This window comes from Euphorbia lathyris, chromosome 1 (assembly GCF_963576675.1).
Source record: "Euphorbia lathyris chromosome 1, ddEupLath1.1, whole genome shotgun sequence".
In the NCBI taxonomy this organism is placed as follows: Eukaryota; Viridiplantae; Streptophyta; class Magnoliopsida; order Malpighiales; family Euphorbiaceae; genus Euphorbia; species Euphorbia lathyris.
In genome coordinates, this window is record NC_088910.1 from 27,086,917 (window position 1) to 27,104,050 (window position 17,134).

General features: G+C 36.1%; 2 protein-coding genes across 2 annotated transcripts; one reads left to right on the forward strand and one right to left on the reverse strand.

Moving 5' to 3' along the window:
• Nucleotides 1-505: 505 nt before the first annotated feature.
• LOC136226112 (zinc finger CCCH domain-containing protein 63-like) lies at nt 506-8,649 on the forward strand. The gene is made up of 9 exons (XM_066014444.1): nt 506-1,273; nt 1,386-1,481; nt 6,025-6,114; nt 6,293-6,394; nt 6,617-6,763; nt 6,964-7,083; nt 7,174-7,233; nt 8,026-8,123; nt 8,211-8,649. Exons 1-9 carry the CDS (start codon nt 845-847, stop codon nt 8,350-8,352), a joined length of 1,284 nt encoding a protein of 427 aa, XP_065870516.1. The 5' UTR covers nt 506-844; the 3' UTR covers nt 8,353-8,649.
• Nucleotides 8,650-9,613: 964 nt separating this feature from the next.
• Nucleotides 9,614-11,565, reverse strand: LOC136226120 (sorbitol dehydrogenase). The gene is made up of 6 exons (XM_066014452.1): nt 11,304-11,565; nt 11,070-11,137; nt 10,704-10,940; nt 10,315-10,605; nt 10,055-10,245; nt 9,614-9,939 (listed from the first exon to the last, which is right to left on the reverse strand). The coding sequence occupies exons 1-6, from the start codon at nt 11,422-11,424 to the stop codon at nt 9,747-9,749; spliced, it is 1,101 nt and encodes a 366-aa protein (XP_065870524.1). The 5' UTR covers nt 11,425-11,565; the 3' UTR covers nt 9,614-9,746.
• Between the last annotated feature and the right edge of the window lie 5,569 nt (nt 11,566-17,134).

A 17,134-nucleotide genomic window follows, 5' to 3' on the forward strand; every position in this document is an offset into this window, starting at 1 on the left:
TTACATACTTCACAAAATATATTAAAACATGTTAAAAAAGAATTTCTTACTTATTCAACTATAACACATTTTCTTCTCTAATATTATAATTGCATACCCCAATCTTGGTCGTTTTATTTTTTTAACATGCGTGCAACATATCTTCCGCATTTAACTTACTTTTTTACCACCGAGTGATTAATTGATTACATTTTATGCAAGTTTAGAGGGCTAACTGAATATTTTATACAAGTTCAAGGGGCTATCGAGACACTTTGAAAGTTTAGAGGGCCAATCAATCATTTTGGACAAGTTTAGGGGGCAAATGATGTATTAAGTCTAATATGAAATAGAATAAAATCATAAAATAGGACATACAGGATAATTTCCCCTTTTTCTTTTCAGTACTCTATCATGATTCATGAAAGAGTTAATACTTGGGCCTGGGCTATGGCATTCCCGTGCAACTCATGTGCGGCGTTTAGAGTGGAGTAAGCGGTTATTTATACCTTATGACGAGGGCAGAAATGTAATATAGACATCGTCGGATAGCTGACGCAATATTGTCCCGCTACCGTCTCTCACTGGTTATACCTCTCATGGAGGAGGAAAGGAAATTTCCAAATTAAATCAAGAAAGACTGAGTTTTTATTTAGGGTTTCGATCCACTCTAAGTAGTAGCTTATATTCAATTTCCGGTATAAGAGGGAAAATTTCTGCCATCGACAAATCTCAGATACTTAAGGGTTTTGCACTGGATTTTCATGATCGGATTGGATTCTAGCATCCTCAGTTCCTTAAATTACGAGCGCAAGAAAGTTCTTCGAATTCTTGAATTACATATACTGTTATATCACTTCAATCCATGGATTTAGATGCTCAAGGAGGCAACAGTCGCGTTTTCCAGCGATTAGGCGGTCAATCAGGAAACAACTATAGGCAACAACAGGTATGTCACCATTGGCGGGCGGGAAAGTGCACTCGGTTCTCTTGCCCCTACCTTCACAGAGAATTGCCGCAGCCGCCGTCTTCTGGCTCCAATGGGAATACATCGAAGCGTGGGTTCGCTAAGGATTCGGGGTTTTCTGGCTCGTCTGGAACAAGGAGAACTGGCAATTTTAATAACGCTTCAACTTGGGGACGAGGGGGCAACAAGGTTTTGAGGAAGACAGAGAAACTTTGTAATTTTTGGGTTCAAGGAAAATGTGCTTATGGCGATAAGTGCAAGTTCTTGCATTCATGGAATATGGGCGACAGTTTTACGTCGTTGACACAGCTTGATGGTCACCAGAAGGTCTGTATGCTGGATGATTTAGATTCCAAAATCATCATTCTCAGTTTCAATTGCTAATTTTTGCGCATCTTTGTTAAGTTTAGATGATTCAAATGGAATTTTTGATGAGCAGGCTGTAACTGGAATTGCTTTGCCATCTGGATCCGATAAGCTTTACTCTGGGAGCAGTGATGATACTGTTCGGGTTTGGGATTGCCAATCTGGCCAGGTTGCTTTATTTGCTTTGTCTTTAAATTTTAGTCATGTTTGCATTTAATTCTCATCCAAATAGAACATAAGTTCGTGTAGTTAAGATTTCTGTAATTTACACACAATAAGGTCAATGTTTTCTAATGGACACAAATGAAGTTTGCATAGTATTTTAAGTTTTCACCTTATATTAATTGAATGAATTAAATTCATGTTATTGATTAGCTTTAGTAATAGAGTTGGTATATAAACAAGATACTGCAGGAATTTTGCTTCAATATCTTTTTGTGCAGAAGTGTGTACTTCAACTAGTTATGGAAACTATATTTATAGTATTTTCATGATGGTATTGAAGATTGTGTTAGTCTGTTAAAATATTTAGACCGACTGTTCTATATCTTTTGTTTAGCTTTCAGCAAATATGGGGCGGCCCATACTCTAGCTAGAGCTGTTACTTCTAAGTCTGTTCGCTGTGGGCATGTCATGCCCCCCTCTTTTTGTTATCCATGTTCTTGCTTTTATTTGCTCTGATAACAGTTATCTTTTTTTATATCAAAATATTGTATTTGCATAAGTTGATATGCTCATAGCAAAGTTGTTAGAATGGTACGAGTCCACACGTACCATTCGATCCGATTTCGAGTCGTATATATGGGACGACTCAAAATCATACAGAATCGGACATGAATTGGCCGAGTCCATCGATTCAGTCGATTCATGAACTCCATTAAAAAAAAGGGAGAATTACAAAACTAGCACTTTTTAAGGGGTAGTTTACATTTCTAGCTCCTTTTAAAAAACTAACCAAAACTAACACATTTCAACAAGTAACTTCCAAGTTTACCCACATCTTCTTCCTTAACATAACTGTGTCTTTGTCTTTCCCCCTCTCCCTCTTTCTCGCGCTCTCTCTTTCTAAAGAACAGAACAATCTACAGAACGACTACGAATACTACAACAATCAATCGAACCCACAGTTCCTATAACAAAATTTCTACAATCATATATGTTTTTCATTGGGTTTTAGTTTTATTGAAAAGATTTAAAGCTTAGTACATTCATCGTTAAGGTGAACGGCGAAGGGAAGAGGAGGAAGAAGCGACCATTTTTTCCGGCAATCTCGTCCCAATATATATTGTTTCTCTTCCCTTTTTATGTTTTTCCTGGTCGTGCGAACCCAAAAAACAGTGGCATTGTTATCTGAAAATGGATTTGGGTAGGAATATCAATTTCAGATTTTTCCCCCGATAGTGTCGATATATGTAGATATTTGTCGATATGTGTAGATATTTGTAGATATCTATAGATATGTGTAGATATCTGTCGATATGTGTAGATATCTGTATATATTTGTAGATATCTGTAGATATGTGTTGTCGATATATCTACAGATATCGACAAATATCTACAGATAAATATCTACAGCTGTCGGGGAAAAAATCTGAAATTGATATTCCAACTCAAATCCATTTTCAGATAACAATGCCACTGTTTTTTGGATTCGCACGATCAAGAAAAACATGAAAAGGGAAGAGAAACAATATATATTGGGACGAGATTGCCGGAAAAAATGGTCGTTTCTTCCTCCTCTTCCGTTCGCCGTTCGTCGTTCACCTTAATGATGAATGTACTAAGCTTTAAATCTTTTCAATAAAACTAAAACCCAATGAAAAACTTATATGATTATAGAAATTTTGTTATAGGAATTGTCGGTTGGATTGATTGTTGTAGTATTCGTAGTCGTTCTATAGATTGTTTTGTTCTTTAGAGAGAGAGAGTGCGAGAGAGAGAGGGGGAAAGACAAAGACAGTTATATTAAGGAAGAAGATGAGGGTAAACTTGGAAGTTACTTATTGAAATGTGTTAGTTTTGGTTAGTTTTTCAAAAGGAGTTAGAAAAGAAAACTAACACCTTAAAAGGTGCTAGTTTTGTAATTGTCCCTTAAAAAAAACCGTTTTAATTTTTAAAGAGTAAAAGACGTGTGTGCAGAACTAAAACTAATTAAGAAGTTATGGAATACAAGTAGGGGACTCTTTAGGCTCTACAAATTCCAACTCTTTCCTTCTTTTTTCTCTGTTTCTTTTCTTTTCGTTTTTTCTTTCTTCTCAACTGTCCTTCTCTATTCTTTTTGTTCTCTTCAACTTTCTATCTCTGATGAAGAATTCTTTGGAAATTAGTTTTATTAGGATGGCATTAGATTTGAATTTTAACTGCTTGGTTGATAACTTGATATAATTTCTATTTGGATATTAAAATTGCATTTTTAGACTAATATTTAAAGTTAAAAATGTAGCATGCCACCGGGTAAGGACACATCTTGGTGGACAGAAGAAGTACGACAAGCAGTAAAGAGTAAGAGAGAATCCTATAAACTATTGGGGAAATGTAGGAGTGACGAGAACTACGAAAAATACAAAGAGGCTAAAAGGGAAGTAAAGAAGGTCATACGAGATGCTAGAGCAAAGGTGAATCGGGATCTGTATACAAGATTGGATACGAAAGAAGGGGAAAGAGACATATATAGAATTGCTCGGATGAGAGATAGGAAGACGCGAGATCTCGGAAAAGTTAAATGTGTGAAGGATGTGGACCAGAAAGTCCTAGTTGGAGATAAGGATATCAAGGAACGATGGAGGTCCTATTTTGATGACTTATTTAATGGAGATCGCCAACAAGATGTTGGAGATATAAGTATCCATCACGATATGATAAATCATGAATGCCTGCGGAGAATTCAAAAGGGTGAAGTCAAAATGGCATTAAGTAAGATGAAGTTGAAGAAAGCAGTAGGACCTGATGGCATCCCTATTGAGATTTGGAGATGTTTGGGAGAAAGAGGAATCGAATGGTTGACGACGTTCTTCAACAAAATTTGGAGAAACAATAAGATGCCATCAGAATGGAGGAAAAGTACCTTAATCCCTTTGTATAAGAACAAAGGCGATGTCCAAGATTGTGCCAACTATCGGGGAATCAAATTAATGAGTCACACTATGAAACTTTGGGAGCGAGTGATTGAACAAAGGCTAAGGAGGACGGTGAAGATCTCGGAAAACCAGTTTGGCTTTATGCCGGGAAGATCAACTATGGAAGCCATCCATCTAATGAGACAATTAATGGAGCACTATCGAAATAAGAAGAAAGACTTGCATATGGTTTTCATTGACTTGGAGAAAGCATATGATAAGGTACCAAGGGAAGTACTTTGGTGGGCCTTGATAAGGAAAGGCATTTCGCGGAAATATATTGACATCATAAAGGACATGTATGAGGGAGTATGCACGAGTGTACGTACTAGTGTTGGGAAAACTGAAGAGTTTCCTATTACGATTGGAGTGCATCAAGGTTCCGCACTAAGCCCATTTCTTTTTGCCATCGTTATGGATGAACTAACAAGTTCACTTCAAGATGGTATACCATGGTGCATGCTGTTTGCAGATGATATTGTGTTGGTTGATGAGACGAAAGAAGGAGTGGAGATGAAGTTGGAACTATGGAGGCAAACTCTAGAATCTAGAGGCTTTAAGTTGAGTCGAAGTAAGACAGAATATTTGGAGTGTAAGTTTAGCGGCCGTAGGAGTAGGGAGGCAGGGACAATCACCCTAGATGGGAGAGTTGTTCAGGCCTCGGATTGCTTCCGGTATTTAGGATCTATTATCCAAACGGATGGAGAAGTAGATGGAGATGTTGCCCATAGGATTAAAGCTGGTTGGTCGAAGTGGAAGAGTGCTACGGGTTTCCTTTGTGATCCCGGCATGCCTAATAGATTGAAGGGAAAATTCTACCGGAAGGCAATTAGACCAGCATTGTTATATGGTACGGAGTGTTGGGCAGTGAAACACTGCCACATCCATAAGATGTCGGTGGCGGAGATGCGTATGTTGAGATGGATGTGTGGTCACACGAGAAAGGACCGGGTGCGTAATGAAATAATTAGGACAAAAGTAGGGGTTACATCTATTGAGAATAAAATGAGAGAAAACCGACTAAGGTGGTTTGGCCATGTGAGACGTAGAGCGCTTGATGCGCCGGTTAGGAGAACCGAAGAGTGGCAAAGGGATGTAGTGGTGAGGGGTAGGGGAAGACCTAAGCAAACTTGGAGGAGGGTGATCGAGAGTGATATGAGTTTATTGGGAATTGAGGAAAATATGGTAGTGGATAGGACGGAGTGGAGGGAGCGAATCTGTGTCGCTGACACGACTTGATTTTCACGGTTTTATATGATGGTTCATGTTAGCCGACCCCGAATCATTTCGGGACTAAGGCTTTGTTGTTGTTGTTGTTGTTGTTGTATTTAAAGTTAAAAATGGTTAATATTTTACTTTTTTATAATATTTTGAATTTGATCTGAATCTTACGATTCGGTTCGATTCACGAGTCCAGATTCACAAAATGATGATTTCGAGTCACGAGTCGAATCTCGATTTAGCAACTATGGCTCATAGTATTTCATTATTCTGATTGGATCTTTCTCTCTCTTCTCTCTTGAGTTTTTCTATGCCTTATCAATTGTATCTCGACGAAGGCAAGTTATGTCTATCTGACTGGTTTTTTCTCCACAGTGTATGGGTGTTATTCAGCTCGGAGGCGATGTCGGTTGCATGATAAGTGAAGGTCCTTGGATTTTTGTTGGTGTACCATATCATGTTAAGGTTGGTTACAGGCTAAATACCTTCACTTTCTTGTATAGCAATGATATGTTGTCTCATATATATTGGCTCTTATAGATTATAATTGAGATATTTATGTCATGAATCATCGATTTGCAGGCGTAAACTTTGTGGAATGATTTTTCTGTCATTGATTTGGATTTAAATGATGATTTTGCAGGCGTGGAATACACAAACTAACGCTGATTTAAGTCTTACTGGACCTGTAGGACAAGTTTATGCTCTGGTTGTGGGTAATGACTTGCTCTTTGCGGGTACACAGGTAAGCTGTTCATGTAAAAGCATTTTTTTTTTTAAATATTACTTATTACCAAAGTTTTTAGATACAAATTTCTGACAAAGAAAAACTCCACTTATCTAGCCTTGCCATCGTATGAAATATGTTCATGGTTTTATGGCATATGAAAATTGTTTGTGCTTGATATTCCTTTCTTGTTTCAAAAACAGCATTTCACCCTTATTAGTTACATGTTTTTTTATGCAGGATGGATCAATATTGGCATGGAAATATAATCCAGCTACCTCCAATTTTGAACCAGCTGCATCACTTACAGGTCACACCGCTTCAGTTGTCTCATTAGTTGTTGGAGCTAATAGACTTTATTCTGGTTCCATGGACAAGACTATTAAGGTAAGCTGGTGGCATCATCATTCATCACATCTTCCTATTCAAGCATACTACTTGATATAATATCTGAAATGCTCTTTATAGTAAACTATGCTACTATGCTTAGTTTTTTCCTTAATATGCTTTCATGCTTCTTTTATTTTTTATTTTTTAAAGATTAATATGTTTCATGCTTTTCTTTTAATGGCCGCTTCTTCTATTAGGTGTGGAATCTTGAAACGCTGCAATGTGTACAAACACTCACAGATCACTCTTCAGTTGTTATGTCTGTTCTTTGTTGGGATCAATTTCTTTTGTCATGTTCATTGGATCAAACAATTAAGGTTTGTATAACATCCGGTTCATATGTTGCTCTTTGTTATTTGGTATTGGGATGATATTATTCATTTGGTCCTATTTGTACATTTCTCAAGGTATGGGCTGCTACGGAGAGTGGGAACTTGGAAGTAACATACACTCACAAAGAAGAGCATGTAAGTTTTTTTTATTTCATAAAATCTGAGATGCATATAGCATTTTGAACGGTGCTGTTAATTTAATTTGTTGAAATGCTAATGAATTTGAGTTTAGGCGTACTTTCAACTGTTATGCTTTTGATATGGGTTTGTTTCTAATTTTTGAACTTCTCTTAAGTCATCTTGGTATATCCTCCAGTTCCAAGTGCAAGTTGTGAGATGCCGTATATGTCATGAACATGAATATAGAATGCATACATTTTCATGTATATCATCTAAATTAATTGATTGGTCTAGAATGAAATGCGACAAAAGCAGTGATAACATTTGATATGAAGTGTATTGTTGAACTAGAGGGAAGCTTGAAGTTTGGATGATGTTGGAGTCTAGTAGATATTTTATGTTCTTTCTAGCTATTAAAGTGTTTATTTGCACGTACTCATTTTATCAAATGCATTCCTTGCTTCTAGTTTGTTATATGTAAGCAGTGGTATGGAATTTGAACATAGTTCCTCTAGTAAAATTGGTGGTTGGCATTCTATCCGAATCTATATTGGGGGAATGATGGTTATTGCTGTGCTGTTGACTATGCCTTAAAGGTTGTTAAATTAGTTTTCTGTAGAACTATGTTAATGGTTGGCAGATGTGAACTGTCTGCTTCTAGTATTATGGCTTATGACTGTCTAATCGATGTGGCTAATCCATTTGGTCGCTTGGAGTATAGGTAGATTCAGTATCTCCATTGCGGCTGCATTTTTTGAAATGTCAAATATATTATTGTGATTAGTATCTATGATTTGCATGTTGCAGGGCCTGCTTACCTTGTGTGGGCTGCATGATTTCGAAGGGAAGCCGATATTGCTATGCTCTTGTAATGATAACTCAGTCCGACTATTTGATCTACCATCGTAAGTTTTCAGCAATTGAAGGTTAGTGTCTATTGATTATCATTATGCGTTATTCTAATACTTTTGTTCCCTCATTTTCTCAAATAGGTTTCAAGAACGGGGTAAAATATTTGCTAAACAGGAGATTCGTGCAATTCAGACTGGTCCTGCCGGTTTGTTTTTTACTGGAGATGGAACTGGTCAAGTGAGAGTGTGGAAATGTGTAGCTGAACCAACTCCCACAGCCTGATAGATCCTTTCTCCACGTATCGTTTTGGGCCTTTTTATTAGATTCCTTAAATTTATTCTTTTCTTGGGGTCTTTCTATAGTCTGAGGAAGGAGTAATAAGATAAGAATGCCAGTTTTGGGCTCCTAGAGTTAGATTGTGCAATAGTAGTTTATTATATAGAAGGAAGAGTTACGTGGCTTGTACCAAAGTTTTTTCACAGTTGACAGACTAGACTGTCTATCTCACTCGACTATAACTCTTATTTACTGAGATTATAACACTTAACTAATATCAATATACGCTCAATGCTTTGAAGAGGTTTGGCATATGGGAAGCCCTTAGTTGGCTTAAAAGAAGAGGTTTGACGGGCAGTCTAGTTTTCGGTCTGCTTATAGTCTTATTATTGATGACTGCAAATCTCTGTGACTCCTTTTCTGATGTGGCTATCACGTTTATTGGCGTTCTGCGAATGATGTTGCTCGTTATTAGCTTGAGCAGAACATTCTATGCCAGAATGTTTGGAATGGATTATGTGTCCTGCAGATTTTATTAAACATACTTTGTACTTTGATTTCCATTAATGAAAGTTCTCTTTGTTTAAAAAAAAAAAGTATTTGAAGTATTCATTCTGATTTTTTGAAGCTGTAACATGGCTTGGAGTGTGACTAGAGATACCTTTTCTACTGTCTTTCGGTACCTTAATTATGACGATCCTTAATACGATACATGATCGTGAAATATCAATTTAACTCTGTAAACTGCAATTTAACTCTGTAAATTGCGTGAAAGTAAGATAAGCCAAACTTAAAAAATGTGCATGGAAGATTCCATATGATTGACTTGGGGTTTAATAAAGCACTATTGGTCACTTAATACTTGATCTACGTCTTTGTTTCTTAATCTAATCTAGTCATTTCATGATATTTACCTCTTAAATTTATTTAAAATGTTGTTCTTTGTTTGTTGACCTATTATTTAATAATATTTGTCTCATCATCTAAAAATTGGTTAAATCTTATGATAAGTTAACAGTTATGTTAATTGATAAATTTATCAAAGCTGAGATCTCAACAATTTTAAGGGGGTAAAGAGGCTAATGTTGCCAAATATTACCAGAGCACAATTTAAGCCTTGAATTGGGTGTATGAATCTAAGACGCAATAAGCTAGAAAATGCAATATTTAGTTTTCTTTGCATTAGCAAATCATGTTTGCATTCATTCAAGCAAAGGAAATGTAGGCTTTTGGCCAAACAAATTTTAACCATGCATCTCTCTGTAACTTGAAACAAGCTTTTTCAACAAGCATAATTTATTAACCATATCTCAAGTTCACTTTTCAACTATAACAATCCATGCTGAGTTCATTTAACATTAAGCCACATTCTTTTTAAATCAAAACCATGTAAAATGCCTTTACAGATTAAACATGACCTTAATTGCAGTACCCCCACGAGCACTAGTTTCAAATGCATCTTCAACCTCCTTCTGTGAGAACCCAAACCTATGTGTTATAAGAGGCTTCACATCAATCTTACCACTCCTCAAGAATTCAATACATAGAGGCCACGTGTTCTTATATCGAAACACCCCAACCACATCAACCTCCCTGCAAAAACGAAACAATACATAGAGGCGTTCATTCATAATCTAGAGCAGGGTAGTTTCGTGCCTCTGGCTTTCCAACCAAGCACGATGACCAAAAGGCATAAAAAAGAAGGTACCTTGCTGCAGCTGGTGTAAGAGGGACAGTCATCTCATTATGGCCCATTCCCACAAGACAAACTTTGCCACCAGACTTAGTAGCACTTAGAGCAGTTGACATTGTTTTGTTAAAGCCTGCACAATCAAAGGTAACATCTACTCCACTTCCCCCCATTGCTTTTTGTATCAGCACAACTTCATCAGCTATGTCCTGAAAAACATCTGATTTTAGAACTTTGTTTTACCAACAAATGATAAGTTTTGTTCAAAATATGGAAACCTGAATATTTGTTGAAACTTTAACAATCCCATCAGCTCCGAGATCCTTGGCAACTGATAAACGATAGTCATCCACATCGACGATGATAATTCTGGGTGCTCCGAAAGCTCTAGCTGCCAGCATTGTGACAAGGCCTATTGGTCCAGCACCCATCACTAGCACATTTGTTTCTGGACCAATGTTAGCTCTTCTACAAGCATGGACACCGACGCTTAATGGCTCGCACATTGCCCCCTCTTCCAAGCTCACATTGTCTGGCAATTTAAAGCACAAATCTGCAGGATGCACCACCTGTTAAGAACAAAGATGCAACCTTTAGCTCATGCTCTAAGTAAAGATGCAACCCTTAGCACTGGCTCTAAACAAAGATGCAACCTATGCTTGTGTACCTGATTGGCAAGAGAACCATGAATTGGGGGAGTTGCAAAAAACTTCATATCAGGGCATAGATTGTATTGACCGTCTTTGCAAAAGCTGCATCGCCAGCAGCTGATGCCTGGTTCTAATGCCACGCGGTCGCCTGGCACCAGATTCTTGACTGCATCTCCAACCTCCTCAACGATCCCAGCACATTCGTGCCCGATCACCATTGGCTCCTTCACTACAAAGTGTGCACATTGCAAGGTCTACCACAAAGACATGATTATATTAAGAAAACAATGACGCATTCAATTTTGATGATCATGTCTGCCTAATTCATTCATCATCACAGACAATTAGGGGTTAAATGCACATAAGCTGTTTAATTATGTTACCTTGAGATAGTGAACATCACTTCCACAGATACCAACAGCTTTCATCCTTACTCTGACATCATAGGGTCCTTAATTAAACAAATAAAGTATCAGTTTCACTGAATTGATCAAAAGGGTTTTCAGATAAACAAGTCATAGATTGATTGATTAATTAGCAGTTTGGTTAATAGAATCAATTTGAATATGTTGATATAATTGATCAAAGAAAAAAGAGAAAGAGATAGGTAAAAGTACCAAGAGAAGGAAGCTGAAAAGGTTGAATCTTGAGGGTGTTAACACCGAGAAGCCAAGCAGCCATGTTTTCTTGTTGTTCATCTTTGCTATGATCTCCGACTGACATACCTCCTTTTCCCATTTTGCTACTCACCAGAAATTTAGAAGAGCAAGGTGATGAGGAAATAGGGGAGAGCTTGCAAGTTGTTGTATTTAAAGTAGAAAGGGAATCGGAAATAATCAGAGTAATAAAGAAAGAAGATAGAGGATATCCTGTAATTATCGGTTGAGACAGTAAGTTATTTGGGTGGATATTGTCTCTTTTTATGTCGATCTTTTATTATTTTTAGCATAAACACTGTTAGATTCTTTTTTTATTACATCCATTTGGCATCTACGTGGATTTTAAAACTAAACTAAGAAGCAATTTTCGGATTTCCGATATCTTTACCATTATCTTAATGGATTTGGTTTAAATTTTTTCCTAATCCTTTTAGACCACTGCAAATATACTAATACCTCTTTTTTTATTCTATTATTAATTTAACAAATTGTAAAATTTTATCTACGACCTTTCTAACATGAAGCATATATATAAAAAAAAAGATGTATAATCTTTTTGTCTAATAAAATGTATCGACATCTAAATAAAGATGGAAGATAAACAATTATAGAAACCGTGCTTAACCACTCCTATAAGAGGTGGTATTAGTAATGTATTCACACTTTTGTATCTTGTGTCTTTATTTCTTAGTTTAGATAAAAGTTTTGTTTGAATTTATTATTAGAATCTGAAATTGCTTTACATTCATGATTTAGGTCTAAAATTATTGAAAGTGGAAAACATTAATAATAAAATTTTATCATTTTTTATATTAGAGATATAGGTAAATTCTATGGTTACTTTGTTGGAAAACAAAGTAACCATACTTTGTTATAGTATCCAGTAATAATTGAATATGTGTTGATAAAAATAATGTTAATTAAAATTAATAAAAAAAGTAACCTGCTATAGCAGATAATATTTAATTATGGAAATTTTAAAGGTTATTAATTACAAGGTAAATAATTTATTAGTCCTTATATTTTAATCTAATCATTATATGTTAATAATATATTATTTAGTCCTTAATTTTAGTTCAATTCAACAGTTTAGTCACTTATAGAGGGACTAATCTGTTCAATAATTTAAATATTTAAGTGTCAAAACTGTTGATCAAAATAAAAAATAAGAACTAAACAATATATTATTAAAATACGAGAACCAAACAATATGTTAGGTATTTAACATAAGGACTGATAAATTATTTACCCTATAATTAAGGAACCAGATGGATTTCTTTTTCTATGAACGGTCTAAGATATAAAGTACGCGTACTTTGTTTTGTAACAAAGTGAGGATAGCCTGCATCTACCGTTTTCTAAATTTTTTAAATTCATAAATTTTTCTTATTCTAATTTGCAAAGCAAATCTTACCTTATTTTTATATTCAACTCCATAAAGCATAGAACTAATAAAAAAAATCTTAATAGATTATTTTTTTATATATTTTACTTTCATACTATCTCAATTATTATTTTTAAATCATGTTCAAATATTTAATGTAAAAGTAAATATAATATTATGGTTTTTATGTTGTTTGGTTTCGGCCCTGTCCACCCTTATCTTCATTTGTTAACTATTGATTGCACTCCAATAAATGACGTGTTATGTATTATTTTAACATTTATGAAATAAAACTGAATGAAAAATGAAGCTCTTTCTTACATTGACGGAAAAGATTAACACAACTAATACTTATATAGTAAAGTAAGGAAGAAAAACAGTTACAACAGCTAGGAAGAGAAAAAAGGTAAAATGGGAAAAAGCTACAACTGGAATAAAGGTTCTACAAGCTCCGAAAATCAGAACATGATCAGATTGTAGCTAAGCATCGACACATAGAGGACATATTGAAGAACAATTGTGCCAATGTATGAAACTGTCACAGATCGAACCTTACAACCTTCAATTGATTTGTATCATTTGAAAAAATTTAAATCACAAGTTATATATGGTCTATGGTACCTGTGTCCACTATCCAAGTATTAACAGTAGAGTATTTCAAGGTTGTTCATACAGTAATAGCAAGGTTGTAAAAGACGCTAGGCGCTAGTCGGGCGGACATGACCCTTACTGATTAATCGGGGATTAGTCGAAGATTAATCAGGATTAATCAGATTTGTATTTTTTGTATTTATTTATTTATTATTAAATAAAGTATTATATAAATGCAATTAATATATGAATTATACTATGTAAAAATAATAATATAAAATATTTAGGATAGAATACATATTTTAATATTATTTACATTAATGTCCTTAAAAAAATAACAAATAGATCAATAAAATAACATTTATAACAAAATGTGTCAAAATAAAATAAAATTAATATTCTTAAAAATAAATCTAATAGTTTAAGTTTTTTTTTTTTGTTATTTAATATTTTTTTTAAGTTAAAAAAATTGACATAAAATTTAAGGACCAATTTTTTCAAAAAGGCCGCCTGGGAGCCGCTTGAGACCGTCTAGGATGCCAAAAATCGGTCAACCGATTTATGCTGCTCGATTACTGGAAATTGGGACGGTGTTCTAAAAATCCCTGCCTAGGCGGCCGCCTTGGCTGATTTTTAGAACACTAAGTAATATTAGAGTGATTGTGACTAGTGCTGACATTTGCACTACTATGCATACGAGCTTTGATGTTGTGATTTGAACTTGATAGCAACAAGTTCATTAGTTGATGATACTTCTCCTTGGTGAGAGTGAATTGTTGTCGATCTGAGGAACATGTGGCAAGCTGTTTAATGTTATTTTTATAATCATTGTCAACATTCACAAAATTTGCAAGATCAGCAACCCGGTTTCCCCTGTCACTAGATCTAGTGTTGTTTTTGTTTCTACTCAAATAGTTTGGTGGATAATCATGTGTTTTAAAGCACTTTCCACTGTATGCCTTGGTGTTTCCTAGTATGTGCAATAAGGCTTGGTTTTATTGTTATTGAATCTTCTCTGATTAGGCTTATGGTTATTTAAGGATTTGTTTTGGAAGTTAGCCATTCCAGTAAAAGATGTAGTTTTTGTGGTGTTTAATGGTTGATTCGATTGACTTAATTGCCTCTCATGTTGAGAAACTAAAGCAAAAACTCGATTTAAATATGGTAAGGGTTCCATTAACAAGATTTGAGAACAAATAGTGGTATATAAGTCATTTAATCACTCGAGGAAGGCAATTACACGATCCGCTTCAAATTGCTTATGAATTGTAACAATTACTCCACATCTACATGCTGGATTACAACTGCACTTGGTAATAGTCGCAGAATTATTAATTCATCATACACGATCTTCAGTTTTTTTGTAATACCCTATAATTCTAAGTTCACCTTGTTTGAAACCATGGATCTCCTTCTTTAACTCTAAAATTCTCAATCAATGCCCCTACGAGAAACAACCATGTAGATCTGTTCAGATATCACTAGCCTTGTTAATCCATATCACACTTTGAGTCATTTGTTGTGAAACAACATGAAGAAACTAGGGAACCACTATTGTAATACATCTTTGCCAATTTTAATACATAATATCATCTCTATCTGGTGTTGGAATAGTTCCGTCTACAAATCCAAACTTGTGTTTGGACATTAAAGTAACCTTCAATGATCTAGACCATCGATGATAGTTAGATCCAAAGAGAACCTGCGAAACAAGACAAAGAACTGGAGTTTCATTCGCAGCTTCTAATGGACTACCATAAGTTAGGTTAGTCGTTGAAGAAGAAGAAGGAAGAGATAAGAAGCTCAATAGAAAATCAATTTTCTGTTCTGATATCTTAATAAAGTAAAGGAAGAAAAATGATTACAATATCTAGGAAAGAGAAAGATGTATAGTCAACAGCGATTTGTATAAAGAGAATGGTAAGTTGGTGATGTAATGAATGATGAGATAAATATAATAAAAATAAGTGAAATTACATGTATATGGTTTTAGCTACAACTAGATTTAAATTAAAATGATATTATTTTGATTTGGATAATGATAAAAAAATAAATACGTATAACTTATTATGATCTCTCCACTTGGCGAGGCATTGTACAAGGTTCAAAAGTTTTAAAAATCGGAGCAAACAAGCTGATCAATAATGGGAAAACAACTTCTTCTTAGAATGATAAGTGGTGCGACTTAACTCCGCTCTCATCGACTCTGCACGGTCTAGTTCTAAATGACGTATGTGGTAAAGCTGTAGCTGAGTATTGGATTGACGGAATCGGCTGGAACTGGTCTCTCCTCTCGCCTCTCTTGCCGCAAGCTTCCCTTCTAAAACTAGCATCAGTTGTCATTTTCCCGGGACAGACCGAGAAGACTCGTGGTTCTGGGCCTCCTCTGCGTCTGGTATATATACTGTAAGTTTGGGTTACAATGCTCTACGCACTAGCCCCTCTCAGATCGATTCTGTTATCTCCCTACATGATCCTGAAAGCCCTTGAAGGATTATGTGGGACTTGGCTGTTCCGGAACAAATCCAGTCTTTTCTCTAGATGACGAGTCACGATAGTTTGCTTTGTAACTGGAACCAGAAATGTTGCCACCTTACTAATGTCAGCGATTTTACACTCTGCTTATCTGAGGAGACGACCATCCATGTGCTACGTGACTGTTCGGCGGTGAGGTATATTTGGCTTCACTACGTCCCGACCCAATGGCAACCCATCTTTTTCTCAACCTCACTATCACAATGGCTGCAAGGGAATATCAACTCTCATCTCCAGTTTCGTGGCTTCCTTGGCCACTATTTTGTGCTATATGTATTTGGTGGATTTGGAAGTGGCGCTGCGCCAGGGTCATTGAGGGTAAGGAAGAAACTTGGGACAAGCTCAACCTCCTTTTGTGCCGTGTGGCTGAAGTCCATCAGCTACAGCAATACACCGTGATCGGGGTCCCTCCTCGCAATCAGAGGCTTTCTGTCTCTTGGCAATCTCCTAATTTTGGATGGGTTAAGCTCAACTCTGATGGGGCTTCAAAAGGGAACCCTAGGGCGGCATCGGCAGGTGGCGTCCTGAGGGATGCGCATGGTAATTGGATTAGTGGATTTGTTCTTAATATTGGGATTTGTAATGCTCTTCTTACCGAGCTATGAGGGCTCTACTATGGTCTTGAGCTGGCTTGGACGAAGGGTTGTCGGAAGGTCGTCTTTGAACTCGACTGCCTCAATTGGGTTCATGCAACGGGATTCCTCCGTCTCCCATCCTTTTGCGTGGTTGATTAACTGGTGTCGTGTTCTAAGGGATCGAAATTAGGAAGTAGTCTTCGCACATATTTTTCATGAGGGTAATCGTGTAACTGATTAGATGACGAAATTCGTAGGGACTCTCCCATTAAGACATCACGATTGTAGTGTGCCTCCTGTAAGCCTCGTTGATATTTTGCACTAGGATCGAGTTGGCTACAACCACACTCGAGCCTCTTAGCATTGCGGCCTTGTTTCTGCATAAAAAAAAAAAAGAACTGATTCTAAACAAAATTTTTCTGTTTGTCTTACAAACCCCTATTAGGTATGGCGGTTTGCAATGGGCAAGGGTGTGCCATGACTAGTGGGCTCCCGTTAGTTTTCAGCGAAATGAATTTGGGCCTTTCTATTGTTATTTTATGTGTCCTATACATAATAATGGTGTCAGTGCCACCGTTGGATAGAAACACGTAGCAGCAGCAGTATGATCCGACGGGCATGGAAATTCGCATGGTGAAAATGATTTCCGGAAGGTGACAATTTCTGGGGTTGGGTTAGATAAGATAAGGAATTTTTGTTTTTTA